The sequence below is a fragment of the Acanthaster planci genome, linkage group LG12 (assembly GCF_054643075.1).
Source record: "Acanthaster planci isolate LZ-2023a linkage group LG12, COTS_SCS, whole genome shotgun sequence".
Taxonomy (NCBI): domain Eukaryota; kingdom Metazoa; phylum Echinodermata; class Asteroidea; order Valvatida; family Acanthasteridae; genus Acanthaster; species Acanthaster planci.
Genome location: NC_141788.1, coordinates 13723479 through 13742661, shown reverse-complemented (window position 1 = coordinate 13742661; position 19183 = coordinate 13723479). Strand labels below are relative to the sequence as shown.

Sequence of the window (19183 nt, the reverse complement as noted above, 5' to 3'; positions counted from 1 at the left end):
TGCAGAACTGCAGTTAACTGCATATGTCTTGTCGCGAATACGTCTGAATTCTTTCTCGGTATTGTTTTCAGGTAGACTATAATTACTTCGAACTGGTATCAGTCGTCGGGTTTGACCACATTCCTTGTCGGGACATTACTTCACCCCCCTTCTGCTACTGAATAATGAGATGACCAGCAGACGAAACTAGAAGGCCGATGGAAATCCAGAGAGCTTGACAAATGACGAAAGTCCAGTGAAATCGGGAACAAAGAAGAGGGGGCGCAAGGAATGTGGATTTCGGGGAAATGATCCGATGACTGTTCGTGGCAGGGGTGGCTGTTCAGCGGGCCTTGTACTTTATCGGACCGAAGACATCTGAGCGATTTAATTCAAGAAGAAAGAGGGGAACAAACGGTGACGCCGATAACGCGTTTTTGGTGAAAGTAACGGCAATATAATATCAGGTATAGCTTATACCTTTCGTGTTTGTTTTTCAAAAGACAGAGAATACAGTTGTTTGGACATGATTTGGGATGTAGAGAAGAGTTTCGAAAAGGCGAAAAGCCACCAATGAAAATGAGGCTATAGAAAGCGAACGTAAACTTCCTAGTTGTTAAGTTTCCTACAAAAAGTAGGCCTATAAAGTTCTAATTAGTATGAAAAAATATCGACATATATTATGTCTGTACACGCAGAAACTTTACTAAAAGTAATACCATATAAAACAGAAATACAGAACAATCTACTTCATGTTGTGACTGTTTAGAAAGTACTTAATTGTATCATTACCAACTAAATCTTGTTGCTAATACTATACATCTGCCAACAGGCGTCAGCCGGTGATTGACCTCGCGCATGAGTAGGACACGCAACCAGGAACAGCCTGTAGTCCATGGTTTGGGATTGGGAAAATAAGTAAGCAACTAAACTTTGTTAGTTCAAAGTGAGCAACCGTTTTCCAAAGTATACTGGATAGCGCACCCCATATTGCGGTGCACAAAAATCCCTGATTCAACTTTCTGAGCCTCTTAAATAAATAATTTGCGGGTTAAAGATTACATAAACTGTTATTTTAAAAAACGGGTGTAAATAAGAATAAACTTAGTGTGCATAAAACAGCCTGAAAAAGTCCAGCTGCCCTTTTGTGATTAAGAGTCTCTCGAAATAGTAGGCGCATGAGCGTATTTGGGTCTCCAAAGATGGCGCCCACGGGCGTCCAACAAACGGTCCAGACGCTCTTCAGAGATGCATTTTTTAATGATAGGCCCTGACCGAGATTGTCCAGTTCATGAAATTATAGGAAAACCGATTAGGTACTGTTACTTGAAAGGCAGCTGGTATGAATTTATCTCGATTTGGTTACATATGGGGAAAAATTGCTGTGTACTGCGTGCATATAGTAAAAACTTCGTGTCTTTGAGAAACAATTGCCTGATTTGTTAGAATGCTGATCAGTCAACTGGTCCTGAGCTATCACCAAGACCTTTGTTTGTTTTTCAGAATAATGCAAGTTTCGTACTGCATGTTTGTTTGTTTCAATTTTACTTTACTTAATCATCTTTTGTTTATTTTGGAGCAGCATGTCACATGTATTTAAATTATTCTCTGTAATCGTGCATGAAATCGTTGTTGTCTTGGTAAAATATGAATCCTTATCATTTAATGGTGGTGTCTCCACGAGACGCTTTCTGACGTCAGAACCCTTCTCAGAGATCGAACAGCTCTTACGTTTGATATAACAGGTCAAGAAACTTATAATAGTATCAAAATCGCTGTAGGGCGGTAAGCAACTGACTCTATCGGCAGATGAATACTAAATTCATTTTCCAAAATACTCTGGCAGTGACGTGGATAACTATATATATACAGTATTAAATTGCCCTGTCTGAAAAAGACGCATTGCTGAATGGGCGAGAGATTCTTTTCCAAGTTAAATTCTCCATCTATACAAACTCTTCGGCCTTCCGTTCAACAAAATTATGAGCGTCTTGCAATCTAACTATAGCCTTGGTTTGTGTGCATTGTAACATGTATATGTAGGTGTGATACTTCCCCAGCCTTATCGCTGCCCTCGGCAAACAATGTTTACCTTCTCTGAATCTTTTGACGACTAATACGCGAGTCTAAATAGAAATTTTGAGTTGTTTTGTTGTGTTGTTTATGATTTTGATTGGTCGACCACCCATACTTGCAAGGGCGTTGTGACGGCTGGTTTGTATCATGATTCCGTGGCCGTGTTTGGATTATCCAACCGGTTGGCCGTGATAGACGGCGCAGCACCAGTTCGTGACGACTGAAACGAAAGCCATGCTTAGCACGTAGAGGTGTGGAATGGTGAGCCATTATCATACGAACAAGGGCACTGCTGTGTTAAAACTTGTCTGCCAAAAACCATGGAGGTATGAACATGGAGCCAAGTAACTACTACGGCTATATATACAACGCCATGGTAGGAATAACGGTGTTGAAGTCTGAGAAGTAGGCCTATAAGAACTTCCTTGTTTGGCTGGGGTTCGGTGTTCATAGACGGGTTTCTGCCCAAACATTTCTGTCGCATGACTTGATGATTGTGTGCTCAGTGATGAGCAACTATTCTTCGGGATCTGGATGCGTTTATACTCCGATAAAGCAGATAGACTACATCACATTCAATTCACATCCAATCTTAGCGCGAAAGGGAGGCCAGTGGTGTTCAAATATGAGATACTCTACCACAGCCCTGCCGCACCCTTGAACCCGCACATATTCCGCGGACGCTTTGTGCGCTTTTCAGGAGTGTACATGTACATGTACATGTATACGCGTACATTATACATGTACATCCGCAAACATGCAACAAAAAAATCAAAAAACATCTCTCGGCACCGGTACGCAAGGGAATGAACATAATTGTAGAAAGCCACAATGTACCATCGTAGAAGACAGGACGACTTTTTCTCTATATACGTACGTGTAATAAAAAATTACTCCTATGAAGTATGAGAGAACAAGGTGGAGTCACGATTTGCCGCAGAGAGCAGCCACTTAAAAGAAACTGTTTTTCCATTTCAGTTAGAAGTTGAAAAAAAACCACAAAAGTAAATCCATTTGTATTGCTTTCTCCTTTCGTAACAACTTTTTGGACCATTTTCGTTATTTTTCATGCCACCACTGCTTTCAGAAATATTCAAAATTTTAACAAAAAGGAGGAAGTCGGTCAACATTAAGTCGTTGACAGTTGAATATTCATCATTTCAATAAGTATTTTTGCACGGCCATTTATAGTTAGTTTCGGCACATGAATAGGTCCTACCAGTCGAAAAAAAAGGGTTTGTGATGTATTCCAGCAGCGGCAGTCAACTAACGCTAGAGGGCGCTATTACTGTCAGCAATGAAGCAAGGTCCTTTCCACGAGTTCTAGGTTATCGCTCTATTACACTTCGGATCTGTTTTCATTCTCCAGGAAATCCCGTTCAGACATTCTTTTGGGCAAGTTGAATATCCACTGTTCCCTGAAAGGAAACTCATAATGAATGGCCTATTAGTTCGCCATTAAAGTTACGTTTCTGTTCACCTTTCCCCGTAAACAATGGCGTTATTATCCAAACCACGTAAGACGTAATATGCCACCAGCGGGTACTTGAGTTTGAGTTTGTAAAATAACTTTCATCGATATTCTTGAAAAAAAAATCTAGACTTGAAAGAAATGTCATGGATAATCTTAATCAGAGTAAGATTATTGTTGGCACCGCCTGAATTCGTTCACTTGATGGTGATAAGTTTTGAGGTTATCAAAACTGAACTGTAATGTAGTGACGAGCAATCGCAGTTGTGACTCGACTTAACTGGAGGCGAAAACTTGAACTGTGATGGAGAAAATCGCTCTAGCAGATGGTGCAGCCACACAAGCTTCTCGATAGAAGGCCGCTGGTCCGGACGCCCTGATGAAAATATCCAGATCGTAGACTTTCAGGGCCGAACAGAAACGAGACCAGCAAATTATGCAGAGCGGAAATAAAAGACATATTAAGCCGTGGTGAGGAAGTGAGCAGCATCGACAACCACCTGATATATCGTTTGATGGGAGCAAGCTGCAGATCTGCCAGTAGTGCTGGATGAGAAAGTGCACAGGTTCTGCCGGTTCGACATTTACGATCGGCACCGGTGCTGAAATAATAAATGCCACGGGTGGAAACAAGGGTTGGGTGACAATAAAATCAGAAAATAGAGATCAGTGGTTGAACTGCGAAGATCATGTAACTGTGGACTGGGTAGGTGAAAGTAACGTGCGCGTACCTGCTGATTTGAACATGTCCAAGTGCATGCGGTAGGTAGTACAGTGACACCACCATTGGGAAGCCGATGCATGTGCCACAGATTTTCAAAAAGATTGATATCATTCGTTGAGTTGTTACGTGGGCGTGGTCATCTAAAAGTATCCAATATGACAAGAACTGTAAACGAAACTATACGAGAAACGTGCGTTCGGGGTTGTTTGGTTCTATAAAGCCCATAAAGGCTGCATTCATGGCCGATGTCACTTGCCCTCGCGCAACAATGCTCTTTCTGATTTTTTTTTTAGAACAATCGGTGTCGGAACTGTACTCCACTCAGTGCAAAGTGCTAGTGACCTTCGGGGTCTTCAACCCATCCCCTTCAATTTCCACATCCCACTTATCAAACCAATCCGTTCAAGTTGTGTGGCTTTTATCAAGTCTGCGGACAACTGTGGTCAGCAGTCCTGGCCGAGGTTGAGCCAGACAGATTTCAGAGAAGGGAATTGTTACCAATGAAGATGAGGAAACAGACAGCTTTCAAAATGTGCGACAGTTTTGCAGTCTTGTATTATTTCATTCATAGTTAGAATCTATCGGGTAATTACCCCACCTTGACAATGAGAAAACAACGAATGACGATATTTCACAAGACATAAAACCAATTCATTACAAACGCCCAGTCTAGAGCATTTTCATATTCCACAGTGCGCTATATTTCAAACAGTATAAGAAAAGACCTTTAAATTTTTTGGAAAAAGGCGGTGAAATCTAAAGGTCAGGAAAAACGCCTGAACGACTTGGATTTTGCTATGCCAGTTGAAGAATCTTGCATCCACATTCATAAGAATGTGGTGTGAGTGATACCAACTTGGCATGTCATTTAACTGTGGACATCGTTTACCCTTGTCCAGTAAATTACGACGGGACTCTGGGCTGAGCTTGGGTGGCTTGGTATTTTGTAAACCCGAGGGGGCAAATGATTCTCGAGGCGAAGCCAAGGGTGCCATATGCCCCCGAGGGTGTACAAAACCCATGGATCCCATCACAGCAAGCAACTATTGTTTCGTCATACAATTGTCATAGATTCCACTGGAACAGTCTTATGAGTACTAGGCCTATATGCATATTTTACAGCAAGATAAATTAAAATACTTTGACAAATTAAAACACTTGAACAGCAAATTAGAAGGAAAATTATTGAATGTATGTCCTTTGTTGACCTATGTTTTTGGTTTGCTTTTTTCGGGGGGAGGGTTTAGGATTTATAACAAACTGGTTTACAAGGGAAACCTGGGATTCATAAGGCACCGGGGTTCTGTCGATGGTTGAATTTCAAGATTGACAAGATAAAAGAGCAGACGAGAAGAGACAACGGCATAACAGTTTTATATGAGAGCAATGGCAATCGCAGCATGAACAGTGATCAGCGCATACTTGTGTTTCACAAGCATACTGGGTGCACAAAGAGAAGTTTACTAACCCACGGGTCTCTTTCGTGGTCAGAGTGAAGAGAGTAGCACTTGTGAACGAACACTGTCCTTCGGTGTCCCGTGCACAGCGCACATCTACAAAAAAATTGGTGCGTAGCATCACCGCGGCTTTCCAGTCTCGTACCCAAGATTACACAATCACAACACAATATATATATAACGGTTTTTGACCTTACCCAACGTATATTAATTAGCACTGTATGCTCAGTGCTTGTCTGAGAGCTTGCGAAAAAACCTCACAAGCTTACTCGGGTGGGACTCGAACCCACGACCTCCTGCTTACTAGTGCAGATGTCTTAACCACTCGACCACCGAGCTTGCCGGGGTCGGCTGGCCGGTCCGAGTCGAATGAAGCAGCGGGTACCGCGAACTATTTTCAAGATGTATTTTTGCGTTGGGGAGATGTTAATTATATATATATAACGGTTTTTGCCCTTACCCAACGTATATTAATAAGCACTGTATGCTCAGTGCTTGTCCGAGAGCTTGCGAAAAAACCTCATAAGCTTACTCGAGTGGGACTCGAACCCACGACCTCCTGCTTACTAGTGCAGATGTCTTAACCACTCGACCACCGAGCTTGCCGGGGTCGGCTGGCCGGTCCGAGTCAAATGAAGCAGCGGGTACCGCGAACTATTTTCAAGATGTATTTTTGCGTTGGGGAGATGTTAATTATATATATAACGGTTTTTGCCCTTACCCAACGTATATTAATAAGCACTGTATGCTCAGTGCTTGTCCGAGAGCTTGCGAAAAAACCTCACAAGCTTACTCGGGTGGTACCCGCTGCTTCATTTGACTCGGACCGGCCAGCCGACCCCGGCAAGCTCGGTGGTCGAGTGGTTAAGACATCTGCACTAGTAAGCAGGAGGTCGTGGGTTCGAGTCCCACCCGAGTAAGCTTGTGAGTTTTTTTCGCAAGCTCTCGGACAAGCACTGAGCATACAGTGCTTATTAATATACGTTGGGTAAGGGCAAAAACCGTTATATATATAATTAACATCTCCCAAACGCAAAAATACCTCTTCAAAATGCAACACAATAGACACGACTTACTATGGGAAAGATCACCGTTATCCATCGTTTTTTTTTGCAGCCCTGCAACATCGCCAGTGCGCTCGACACATGAGCGCTTGTAGCATATCACATGATCAATTCGTGACCAATGAAAATGATAAATCTGTGACCGTGTTGTAACAACTTGATTCGTTGTTCGTGGGTAGCCCGCTCGGACGCTGGGAACGTACATGTACACTGTACAACCGGTAATCCCTGTTACAGTGCAGCCATGGCGGCATCAATGCGTTCTTTGAAGGTTAATGTTTGGATAACTGGGCTGAATTCTTTTATATTTAAAAACGAACAGTCATTTCTGTGTTATGGAAAAATTAATTTTAATCTTGCAAAAACTTCCCATTGTCTTCGGCTTTTGTACGCCATCTCTTTTTTTTTCTTTTTTTTTTGCAGCTGTTCAAAAATCTAAATATCCATTTTTTTCCGTGCGTTCCTGTAAAACCCTGACGAGGAGGCAGTGTGTATGATCCCGTTCCGGGAACAGTGCTCTTGGGTGGCGTTCCTGCCGATCGAGTGCGAGAACAAGCAGTGGCGTAGCCACGGGGGGGAGGGGCACGTGCCCCCTTCCCCTCCCCCCCCCAAAAAAAACCCCGGATGAATGGATATTGAACAAGGCTAACAAAAGCTTGCCCGCAAAAAACCACACCACTGAAAGCTGGTGCCCCCTATACGATGCTGGTGTCCCCCTTGCACCCAACCACTAGCAAAATCTTAGCTACGCCACTGAGAACAAGTAACCCGTGTCAAGAAAAGGCCGCCCGAACTCGACCACGTAGTCATTCTTTTTTTGGCAATAGCGCCACCTTCGTTATATACATGTAAATCTATGCGCCTCAACAAATATGAGAACATCAACGCACACGAAATGGGTCCGACCATATGAAAAAACTCGAAGCTATACAGACATGTCAGAGCACAAATTTGAAAAAAAAAGATGCGGTCCGTAATTCAGGTGGATGTACTTCGCCTGCAGCGCTAGCCGTGCCTCCCATCATGCTGTCTGACTATCGTGCATGAACTTGCCTTGCGATGACCCATGGGTCTGCATACAAAGTCTACGGTCTTAATAATGATTGATGACTTTCATGTTAATAGCATTGCGATAGTTTCAACACAAATTCGGTAGTAACAGCTACCGCAGGTGAAGCTTAATCACATGGAAATATCACAAATGAAAATTGAAACACTCTTTATGGGGTAAAGAGTGACCCTGTTTGCGAACTGCTGCAAAACGAGGAAGTGGCGCTGATCACAAACTATTTTGCTTTTGTTGTTCTGTTGATCTGATCTGGTGAAAAGCTTTGCACCTTGGAGGAAATCCCCCAAACACTCACAGACGGATTAAATACTTGCCTGAAACCATCAAGATTAACGGGAACCAGTGAATGGAGTCCGCAGGCTAGGGACTGAGGGTTTTATGCCTACAAGTCCAAAGTTTTAGGGATAAAAGTGATGTCTGATCTCAGTTGACAACTGAAAAGGTGAACTGTGACCATGAATACTTGTCGGGTTAGCAGAAATCTCAGTTCGTTGCCTTCCAGCAATGTTACCCCGCGTTAGGCTCAGATCACTGGACCATTTTTATGTGGGCTAAAATCACTTAAAATGGCACTCACTTCTTTATACTATTACTTCAGAGAAAGACTTAAAAGAACGAGTAACTGCAACAACACTGCAGCTTAAGTTGACCACCGCATACCCAATGAACGATTTCGCACATGTGGAGCGTGGTTCCACAAATGTAATGGGCCTCGATCATTGCATTGGACAGTTGCGAGAGGATACGAAAGAGGTAGCAGGAATTTGCAAGTTCCGTGACGGAGTTATTAATTTCAAGCTACCATCATTAAAAGATTCTCAGGCGTCGACCTGTCACATGAGAAAACGGGAAAGACCCTGAGTTCTTCATCCCCATCCCTGGATGAAAGGACACGGGCCTGCCTTCTCAATATCGCCAGCAAGCTGCTCTTCCCGTGGAACGAAAAAGGGTTGCGCCTATCAATCAATGTAAACGTGAATCTGATCAGACAAGGCGCGTGACCTCATTTGACCCGAGCATTTCGACTGCCAGTGGGTGAATGCCGACCTCATTGCCAATCTAACGGGGTACTACCACGGTACAATGAACGGCGATAAACATCTCTTTGACGAAATTTACCTAGCTGCAACTCCTATGACTGATAGATGTAGTGGCTGAACTTTTGGGGAATTATAAACACGGAGCTACACTACATTTTGGTTGTGTCAACATTGGCAGGATTATATTCAATAATGCGAATAAAATGTTTCGTCATTTCCGGGGATTTAACGCCTTGTGATTTTTACAAAACCCAAAATATACTTTTGCTATACACAGGCCCTATAAAAACTGTTTAATCTCTTTCCGACGTTGTAAACTGACCTTCTAAAATATGCTGAATCTTTCACGGCTAGCAAGCTGAAACCCCGTTGACAATTAAAGAACATGGCCTTACCTCCCCAGAAACTATTCCCAAGTGTGTTGATGATACAAACATTGCTAGAAACTATTTATTTTGAGAAGAATTCCGCGCAGGTACCTGATGATCAGCGCATGTGTTGGAAATGCCATTCAAGTTCTGACAACTGCATTTGCGTGCTTATCGCCTGGGGGCGCTGTCGTACCCGACTGAATCAACAAACGGCTGACCGATTGGCGCTGGCGGGTCTGGTCAGATGGGTCCAGTCCACTAATTCAAGCCCATTGAAAACAGTGTAAAATCAGCACCGTTCAGGGCCCAAAAGCATGCACGCCAACATCCCTGAGATTTCTGAAACACAAATGAAATTCTTGTCTGGTCACTTATCTTTCAATTTCTTTTCAATTTTTTGTGGGTTAACCAATTACATTTTTAATTATTCCCACAAAACAAAATCACCCCCCAAAAAGTGATTTTTCCGAAGTCTGATTGCAGCCATTTTTCAAGTGGCAACCCTCAACTTTCTCGGGCACTTAGGACCATTTTTCAACCGTAGTTTTTAGCCCTTCTGCCCTCACATGAAAGCTCAAAGACCCAGGGAGTTGATCCTGGCAACGATTTACACAATCTCACCATTTTGGGGGCCAAACAATCTCCTTTTTCAAAAGATACTGTGGAAGGGGGCACTTTTAATGCTAATGAGCTGGTCAGAAATTCTCACATGAATTAGTGGTCTGCACCCAGATCAGTTGGAGCCCCTTACCGATATCTGCTCAGTCTCGAGCGTCATAAATTTTCAAGAGTGCCCACTGTATGTTACGCAATTTCCCATGAACCACATTGTGAATTGCAGTGCGCATAGAAGTGATAAAGCGGTTGCTTAGTTGCAGGCTTAAAAGTGGTAAAACGGTTGCTTAGTTGCAGGCCTTTTATTCCCGTTTCACCGACTGCGTACTGAAATTGTAGAACTGCATATAAATGTCATTATTCAGTGAAACCATCGAGGTAGAAACAGACATGATGGAAGTTTCAAATGCATCAGTTCTTCATAGCTAGAACCGAGTCACATGACTGTGGGTCTGACAGTATGTAGACTCACCAGATCATAGGTTAAATATTACTCAGCTCGCAAGCGGGCTGGGTTGCTATTAGGACGCATTTCACTTCCGGTGCACCCAAAACCAACTTTAAAGACATCGCAGAACAAGAAACAGCTCTTTTGTACACGCAGGCCCACACTCTACATGCACATGGTAGTTCCTAAACAGAGAACACAATCTCACCATGGAGGAAGGAAAGAAAAGCTAACTGGGTGGTCTGCTGTTCTCAGAAAAGGAGAACCGCGCACATGGATTGTTTACCTGATTATTCGATAGCAACACACCTTGTGAACAACAAACTCTTATGCCCAGCTTCACGGACTGATATTCAAGTTCATCCTGGACGCCATTCAATTCACAGATGGGGATTAAGAAGGCTCATAGGATTATGGGAAATCCTAAGTGTGCCATAGATGAGACTTGAATTGTGTCTCAAGTAAGGCATATCAAAAGAAAAGCACCCGTACAGAGAGCGACTACAACTACAAAGACCACTAAGTTCTACAGAGTTAGAAAGAGCCCTTGTTGAATTTCCGTCCATACACTTTGTCATTTATTATGCCAGGATCTTACGGTGTAGGATTGGTTGTTTTATTATCAGGCCAATCTGGCTAGAGTGTAAAGGATTAGATGTAGACAACTGAAATTCTAGAGTCTGGAATTTCTAGAGTAACAAAGGGTGGAATCATTTTATTTCGCAGGACATGAGAATGTTCTGCACAATGAACCTCCATTCATGCGAAGCGACAATTCGACGATTTTGAGACTGCTTTCGTCGGCCGGTTAGGGATAGCAACGGAATTGTCATGAGATTATTCATTATTATTGTCATGAGAGATATTCAGCTATTGCCAGACAAATTTGCGAGTTCATGACTGAACCCTTGTCAATCCGTCTTATCTGGTATAAGTAACCAAATAAGAGCTATCCACATCTTCAGTTTACATTTATATTGAGTATCTAAATTACACCAACTGTAATTTACTACCGTACGGCTGTCTAATAACGCTGAAGGCTTTTCCGAAACTCTGAAAAAAAAACAGAAAGTGGAAAGTCCGACCGTCAATAAGCATTGATTTCGTCAAGTTTTAGCATTTGAGGTGCAAAAATCCACTCAGCACATTCAAAGTACGAACTGAGTCCCGTGCATGAATTCATTAGAGGCCACGTATATTCTGATTCCGAATGAAGTGAGATTTTAAGGTGTATCCTTAGATCTTTCCATCAGATAACTGTTCATAGAAATACACAGCTTTCATCAGAGGTATGCACTTTGAGTTGCCAAATAATAAGCGTCAAAGATATTACTGCAGAAAGACATCAGTTTTGCAGCTCATCCAAGAAGGCCAGTATTTCATGTAGTTTGCTATTTGCAGGACTTTTGAACCATGTATTAATTTGAGTGAATGACCCAAACGAGAAGATGAATGACACCTCCAAGTCAAAGTTGTTCTCGGGCGATAGACATCATCACTGACATCAGCGTGCGTGTGGTCTACAGTTGGGCGGTTGGCTTCGCTCGTGACGCCCAGGAAAATTAAAGTGCAGACTGGGTTTCATAATATCCCGGACTTTCAGACAAAATAATAGTATTAAGCCATGCTTAAGAAACCTGTCGGCACAAATCAGTAATTGTATCCTGAATTGAAGGTGTCTGTTAACTTGCCAGGATTTTTTTTTTGGGGGGGGAGTCTTTTAACGCCTTTTTGTCTTAACAATGATTGACTGCGCAAGTAAAAATAAATCTTTGCATATGTTTGTTCGTTGATTTGTAGCGCTCATTAAATTAATAAACAACACAAGTTTTCTGTAACTGCAAGAGTATTTTTTATCAGATCGATCGCACAAAAACAACTCATTCCGTGGCAACGAGATCAAACGTCAAACTCAAAGAACGTACAATTCAAGACCACCTGATCACACCGGAGTTAAGCCTCAAATGATGATATCAGACTCCATAATGTCAATGTAAAATTCCACAGAATCTAAGAATTTGACTATGTTACCTTGTCTTGGCTGTTCCATGCTACCCCCTTCTCAAGTTTAACGATGGGCGACCGGCTGTCCCGGTTACCAGTAGAAAGTACTCCAAGACCCCGCGCCCAAGTCATCGCTGGTCAGATGCCGCAATAATGAATCCAGGTAAAAATCCACGAATCGTCTGACAGTAAACAATAGAAGTTACATTTCCGGTATTCCACTTATCGTTCAACTGGCATTACAGGTACTTAGCTCTCCACGGAAATGACGAAGATGCCAGTCACAAGCAAACGTCTTGTGGGGTCGCCAGGCAGTTCTTACGGTACGCGTTATCTACATCATCCATCTCCCTGAAGAACCACGCTGGCGCTGGGAAAATGGATGGATTGGGGATACACATCTATCCTTCAGAATTTGGTTCATTGTTGGCTTTATCATTAACTGTACATACTCTCTTCACTACTACTCAAGAAAATTTTAATAGCTCCATGGTCAGATGATTCTACATCTATACAATGTTCTTTTCGCAGTCAGTTTAGTAACGATTTTTAGGATTTGTGCGACGCGTCACGTTGCAAGCGTTACCCACAGTGAAAGTGCCAGTTAGGCAGGTTTGTATCGGGGGTAAACCCTAGCTCACCTACGACATGCGCATGCTCCGACCAGCTGACGGGCCCCTGAACCCTCGTTTGGCAAATTGATGGTGGGACTACACACGTCACCGAGGGCCAAAGTAGTGTGTTGTTTTGTCGGTAAGCCCCTCTGCAAAGTAGACAGTAGCAGCTGACACTGCGACTAGTCGGGATTGACGATGGGGAAAGAGAAAGGAAAAGCCTCAATAGGATAGGAAACCAGCCTAAAAGTTCAAAGTCGGCTTTGAGAAAACAATCGTAATTCCGGCAAGCCCTCTCAAAGCGCCTACTTCACTTTGTGGAGTCACAAACGCTTGAGCCTGGCGATCTTTCATTCTTTGAACTATTTCCTGTATACTAACGCACAGGTTTCAATCAGCTTTTCTGAGAAGCTCCTGCATTGATGTGTAAAAAGCCTTAACGAAACGGAGCAGAAACCGAGTTGTATTCCATGGGGACAATGACAAGTTTGGGAATTTTAATCAATCATGTATGGAAAACATCAGCACAAAACATAATAACTTCTTTAGAACGATCTTCTATATTCGTCCCTGCCGGTTGAAAACAAACCCAGATCCTGCAGGAATTTCCTATCCTAACAATATTAGCCTTTCTAGAAGGACGCGAGATCAAACTCCACACGCCCTCTCACTAATAACAGGTCGCGATGTGGGTTCTAATGGTGTAGAGTGCGCCCGAACAGACACCTTGTCAGACAACAGAGCCTACTCACCCGTCCCCTGAACATTCATTAGGATTGTCCCCCCAACAACCCTCAAGTCCATTGGAAGACAATAGTTGAATAGCCCCACGCGCTATTCAGCCGCCAACCCATTATCTGACCACCCTGCCAGGGCTTTCTTCCCGCCAGAACCGAGGGTGATTTAGACGCGATCCATTGAGCTCCAAGCGACAGGGCTTCGACAGCCCGCCATTCTGCTTGTCGACTTGCAACAAAGTGGTGTGTCGTAAATATACAGGTCCTACACACCGCAAGGTGGCAGATGCCACGATCTGAAAACGACCCTTTCATAGGTTTCAATGGACAGGATTACTTCTTTCTGAGTTTTGGCGTTTTTAAAATTTTAATCGGCAAATGTGGATAACCGTCGTGTGTCTACCTCTTGTTCAGCTCACTTCAGTAACAGACTATAACATAGTAAAGCTTCCACTTCCTCAGTTTATAATTCGGCAACTAATTTTTTTGGCTAAGTTTAAAATCCTCTTTACTTTGAAAGTGAACCCCATTATTTCCCATTGGAAATAAGTTGCAAAACTTTCATGGCCTATACCTGGTTTACCTAATTTTCGTGTACATTGTGCCAATTCTTGTTCATAGTATTTTGTATTTTAAATTATTTTGCTACTAGTATTTTTTTCTGTGAGGCAATACCGAATAAATCCAATCCGAACCGATGTAGGTTTAGTCCAAACTGTTTTTAATACTGAAAGACTAACTTATCTTAACTACAATATCACATGAACTTAATGTGTAAAATGCACTTTGGTAATTTGCAGCAAATGCACGTACCAATAAACTGCCTGTTCTATAAAGATTACGTTTTCTCCAATTCCGCCCCGTGAAAATGCAACTAGTTTGAAGGAAAAAGTAAACAGAACTTAATGGCATCATTGAGATGTCTGAAGTGAATTGGTATAGAAGAGAGGGCTAAGCACATGGAAATTGACACCCCGGAAGGAAAGCGAAGCTGAGGCCAAGACTATTTCCGAATTTACATAAGCTCACATTCCAGTGTTTTTTTTTTTTTGCTGGTGTAATCTCGCTTTGAAACTAACCGTATATAGAAGAACTACGAGCAAACTAGCAACGAGAAGCAAACGAAGAAGTCGAGTGATAACGTCTTTAACCGAGCGGCGGTGGGGTATCTTGGCTGCTGACAATCATTATGAGCTTGAACATGACAGCAGAGCTGGGCGCAGCCTGAGACGGTCTGGTAATAATGTTTGTCAGGCCTGGAACATGAACAGGGCTAAACATCCCCAGGCCCCCATGGATTGGCTCCATCGGCCCCCTTGTGTTCTCCCACCGTGTCCCTGTCTTATGCGGACCCTTCATCCAGCTTACTCAGCAGGTAGCTTCCCCCTTGCGACTCCGTCGATCAGTAGTAATGATCCAAATTGGCCAATTTGTCAGGGGGTCGGCGAAGGTGGGACACCGCCGGGGAAGCATGGCAGACGACGTGAGATCTTGAATGTTCCATATCCAACCAAGACTGATCGGTATCGATTAATTATGCTTTTGGATCGTGCATAAACGAAAATCGACCATGACCGTCGACCTCTCTGTTTCGATAATCGAACAGCTGACTACACTTTCCATATCATTTACATCCAAACAGAAGGTCCTGAAAGTCACGAATCTTAGGACGCTCAGCCACAAAAATTGCTCCATAAACTGTCTTTAGGGAGAGGTAAAACAATATGCCCCGAAACCTACCAAGTACCAGGGACTCCTGAATGACATTATGCTCACCTAACTGACGAAATGAGTGCAAAACTGAACTAATAAAAAGCTAAAACAATAGATCACTCTCATTTGGCCTACAACTTGTATGGGCGGCCAAGTTTGCAGAAGAAACATCACCTTTTGGCTGATTTTCAATTTCACCTCAAATTCATTCGAAATGGACATTATTGTCCCATCAATTTTAAGTAGGATTGTAGTTTCATTCAGTATTCATCTGCATGTGAACGTGCGTTGGTATCTGGTGTTCTGATAGCTGCGTGGGATTTTTAGTACTTTGTGAATTATTCTTGTATTTTTGTTCTGATGGCCAACCATAGTTTTGGCAGCCAGTTGTAGGAAATACATAACTGTGACATCAAAAGAGCAGAGCCTAGCTATTCGAAATAAAAACTTTACTTTCTTAGATGACAGCGAAGGCTTGAACAGTGGACGCTTTTGTGAAATCATTGTCCCATTTACTTAACACTTTCTTTACTTAATTACTTAATTAGCAAACCATTAACAAAAGTGCCATTTTACGTATGTACAAACTGAAGGGGGCTGTGAGTTGCTGGTTAAAGTAAGGCTATGAGACGATATGTTTGACTGTTTTGATGGCAATCCTGGAGAAGTTTGCCGCAGATTTCATCCCATCGCTTTAATAGTTGCTATGGCGAGCAGATGCCTTCACCACTGAAACCAAGAAAATATACATGTTTATATTAGTGTGCCCACACACGTTGCCATCGGATTCTCCACAAAATTTGTTTTGACAAAAGTGACAGGCCTTGATGTCGCTGTTCTCCCAGCCTCGAATCAGGAGTGGGGAAATCATCCACACCTGACGGCCTTCCCACGGGTAGGAAAGGATGGACATTGGCGCAGTTCATGAAACGAGAAGTTGTCAATTTTCCAACCAATTACATGTACTGTACGTAACTGATTACACTGTACCATGTAGGGCGCGCGCGTCCTCAGATGTAAAAGGCAAACCTTTTCACTTCAGCCATCTTTGAGTCTCACAGCATTTTGTCTGAATTCCAGGATGTTTTAAGGTGCATAAACTTCCTTTTGTACATGTACACGTGCGAGGGCGCTTGATATTCATTACAAACAGAGCTGTTTACGTGGAGAGTTGCGCCATGAGTGTCTCAATTGTTGGAATAAAAATGGTGGACGATGCGTCAGTGCACATGGACACTTAGCACACAATAGCTTCATGCTGTGCTGCACACATGGTGAACAGCCATTGATTGGTTCCAATGTCTGCAGTTGACGCTACTCTCTCCATGGCTTAGTTTGTTTCCTGACGGATCTAAAAAAAATTCTGGATCTCGATCAGTGATCCTAACGCTGGTTCTCACCGTCCATTAAGCGAGGTTTAGTTCTGAAAACCAGCGACGGATCACTGATCGTGATCCATATCCGTGCGAAACAAACACCACCATACTGCGCTGATTACAACTATGGCTGACATTCCAGAGTTTTCAGGACCAGCTCGCCTTGCGCAACGGGCAGTGGTAGCAGGGGGTAGATTCACACTTTGCTAAGCCCAAGTAAAAGCTGAATATTATTCAACCAGCTGTGGTCAGAGAAAAGAGAAAAAGCCCGCCACAATATGACAACTGCGCGTTGATAGCAGCCCTATAAATATTTTGACATGTCCGCCGTCAGAATGTCCTTCAAAATTGCTCCTTCTTCGACATCCGCGGTCAGCAAGAGCAAATAAGCTATTGACACGCCGCTGTAGGTCTGAAATGCAAGGGCTGCCCATAATATTGCGGCGGTTATAGCTGTGCCAGGTATGCAACTGTTGATGACAAATTAGATTTTGATTGGTGTGTTTGGAAAAGTGGACGGTAATACCTGACTCAGCACCTGTCTTCGCCGTATGCATCCTGTAGTCTCCAACTACATGGCTGCGATTTTTACTTCATTTTTACAACCAAAGGCAATCTTAGAGAAGAAAAGAGTTGCAGAAAATTTCAGCGAAACCACTTGCACGCTGGTGGTGGTTATTTTTACTCGAACAAAAGAACACCGTTTAACCGATGAACACGCAGCTTTTATAAAGGAAAGAATATAAAGTCAGGTCTAAAAATATCATTGATTTCTACCAATTTAGGCTACGTCAGAATAACTGTAGAACTGGCATTAAACACAAGCAACTCCAGATGCCCTTAGGCCTATTTGTGGCAACAGCCACTACCCTTAAGCTTATGGTGCGGAATTGCTCTAGAACGGCTTAATATAACACCATGCGACTACGGAAGAGCCACGAAGTCGCAAGCTTGCGGCTTCCACATGCGTGAAGTTTCCAGCCAAAGCATTCGGACACAGCCTTACTGCCGGTAGCAGCCACTTGAACTGTGACTCGGGCTCAACTGCTCATCTACACGGCAGATAGACTATCGGTGTAGGAACATATTCCTTTCAGCAAGCCTAATTTTCAAACCGGACGTAGATATAACAAATCACCACTGCAGAGCTCTACCGTTGGAACCCAACGCACAAAAGCCACACTTTCAAATGCCGTTAATATACACCACCACCAATCTTCTTCGAACTGTTTTAGGCCTTAAAGGGTCCAAGCAATGATAATCTCAAATGAGATCATTGTAAATGCGCCTTTGTGTCCCATTTAATCTTATTTTTAATGTTTAATTGTTTGGTTTTTAGGAGTATGTTTTCGTTTTTATTGATATTGCAATTTGCATATTCACGAGTGAAAGTTTGCTGTCATCCAAGAAAGAAACCTCGATATTTCTGAACCAAAATTTTGCCAGAATTTTTGAATATTGACTGTGTCAAATTTTTCAGTTTTCCTTTCTTTTCTTTTGTTTTTTGTTTTTGGTTTTTTTTGGTGATTTATTGTTTATACAAAAAATAGTACAACACAGAAGACCGGTAAACAAAGTTTTCTCAAAAACATTTTACTGGGTTCATAAACTGGGCAGAAATCCCCTTATAACTGACAGTGTCTTCCTAGAATGACAACACATCATTATCAGCGCTTTCATCTTTCCGAAAAAGCTTGGAAATTTTATCAATGTTTGAAAAAGTATATTTTTCCTATATAGCATTAACAAGAATCAGATGCCAAATATTTTTCGAACATTTTTAGCAATTTGTTTTCAGTATTAAATATCACTACGTATAGACACTTAAAAACTGACCTATCGCCTCCATCGAAGCAAATAGAAGGGGTCTTGTCGTGTACGAAAACAAACTGCACGTCGGATAACTCCTTTAACTTGCATCTAATGTTACAAAGTCACAACAATCTCATAACTCACAAGTAGCCTGCACTGTTGTTGTTTTTTCTCACTTGCTACTCTGAATTCTAAACCAACTGGAGCGGCCAAAGCCCTCCACCACTGTACCATTTATTGAAATAACTGATTATAAATATATTTCTTTTTTCCGTCTATCCTTGTAGACACTAATTAACTTAAAAACATTCATTCGGCTGTGTTATTTGAGTTTGTTGTTTCACTTTAATGTTACTTAATACCTCGCCTTCCCTTGCGTTTTTATATCAGTGGCTAAGGTCCTAGATTGCAAGGAAGGTAAAATTCCTAACAAAAAAGTCCGCTGAACACCACAAGCCTGGATCAAACGGTACCTGCAAAGGCTACCATTCTGGAGTACACAATGAATAAATTAGATCTGGAAGCACAATGCAAAACGAGCAACCTTATGAATATTAGATAGACTGGTTCCCTGCCGTAGAAATCTCCGATTTTTCTCACTCGATTGCTTGCA

At 42.5% G+C, this 19183-nt stretch overlaps 1 protein-coding gene and 1 long non-coding RNA gene across 2 annotated transcripts in view; one reads left to right on the top strand and one right to left on the bottom strand.

The window, feature by feature from the left end:
* Positions 1-12950, bottom strand: part of ptch1 (patched 1) — a 183918-nt gene extending 170968 nt beyond the window's left edge. The window contains exon 1 of the mRNA XM_087144108.1: positions 12346-12950. Coding sequence (XP_087000234.1) covers positions 12346-12450 — 105 coding nt within the window. The 5' untranslated portion in view covers positions 12451-12950. The remainder of the gene's footprint in view (positions 1-12345) is intronic.
* LOC147797176 (uncharacterized) lies at positions 43-1877 on the top strand. The gene is made up of 2 exons (XR_015427374.1): positions 43-446; positions 812-1877. It is a non-coding gene; the product is annotated as an uncharacterized LOC147797176 (long non-coding RNA).
* Positions 12951-19183: the final 6233 nt, after the last annotated feature.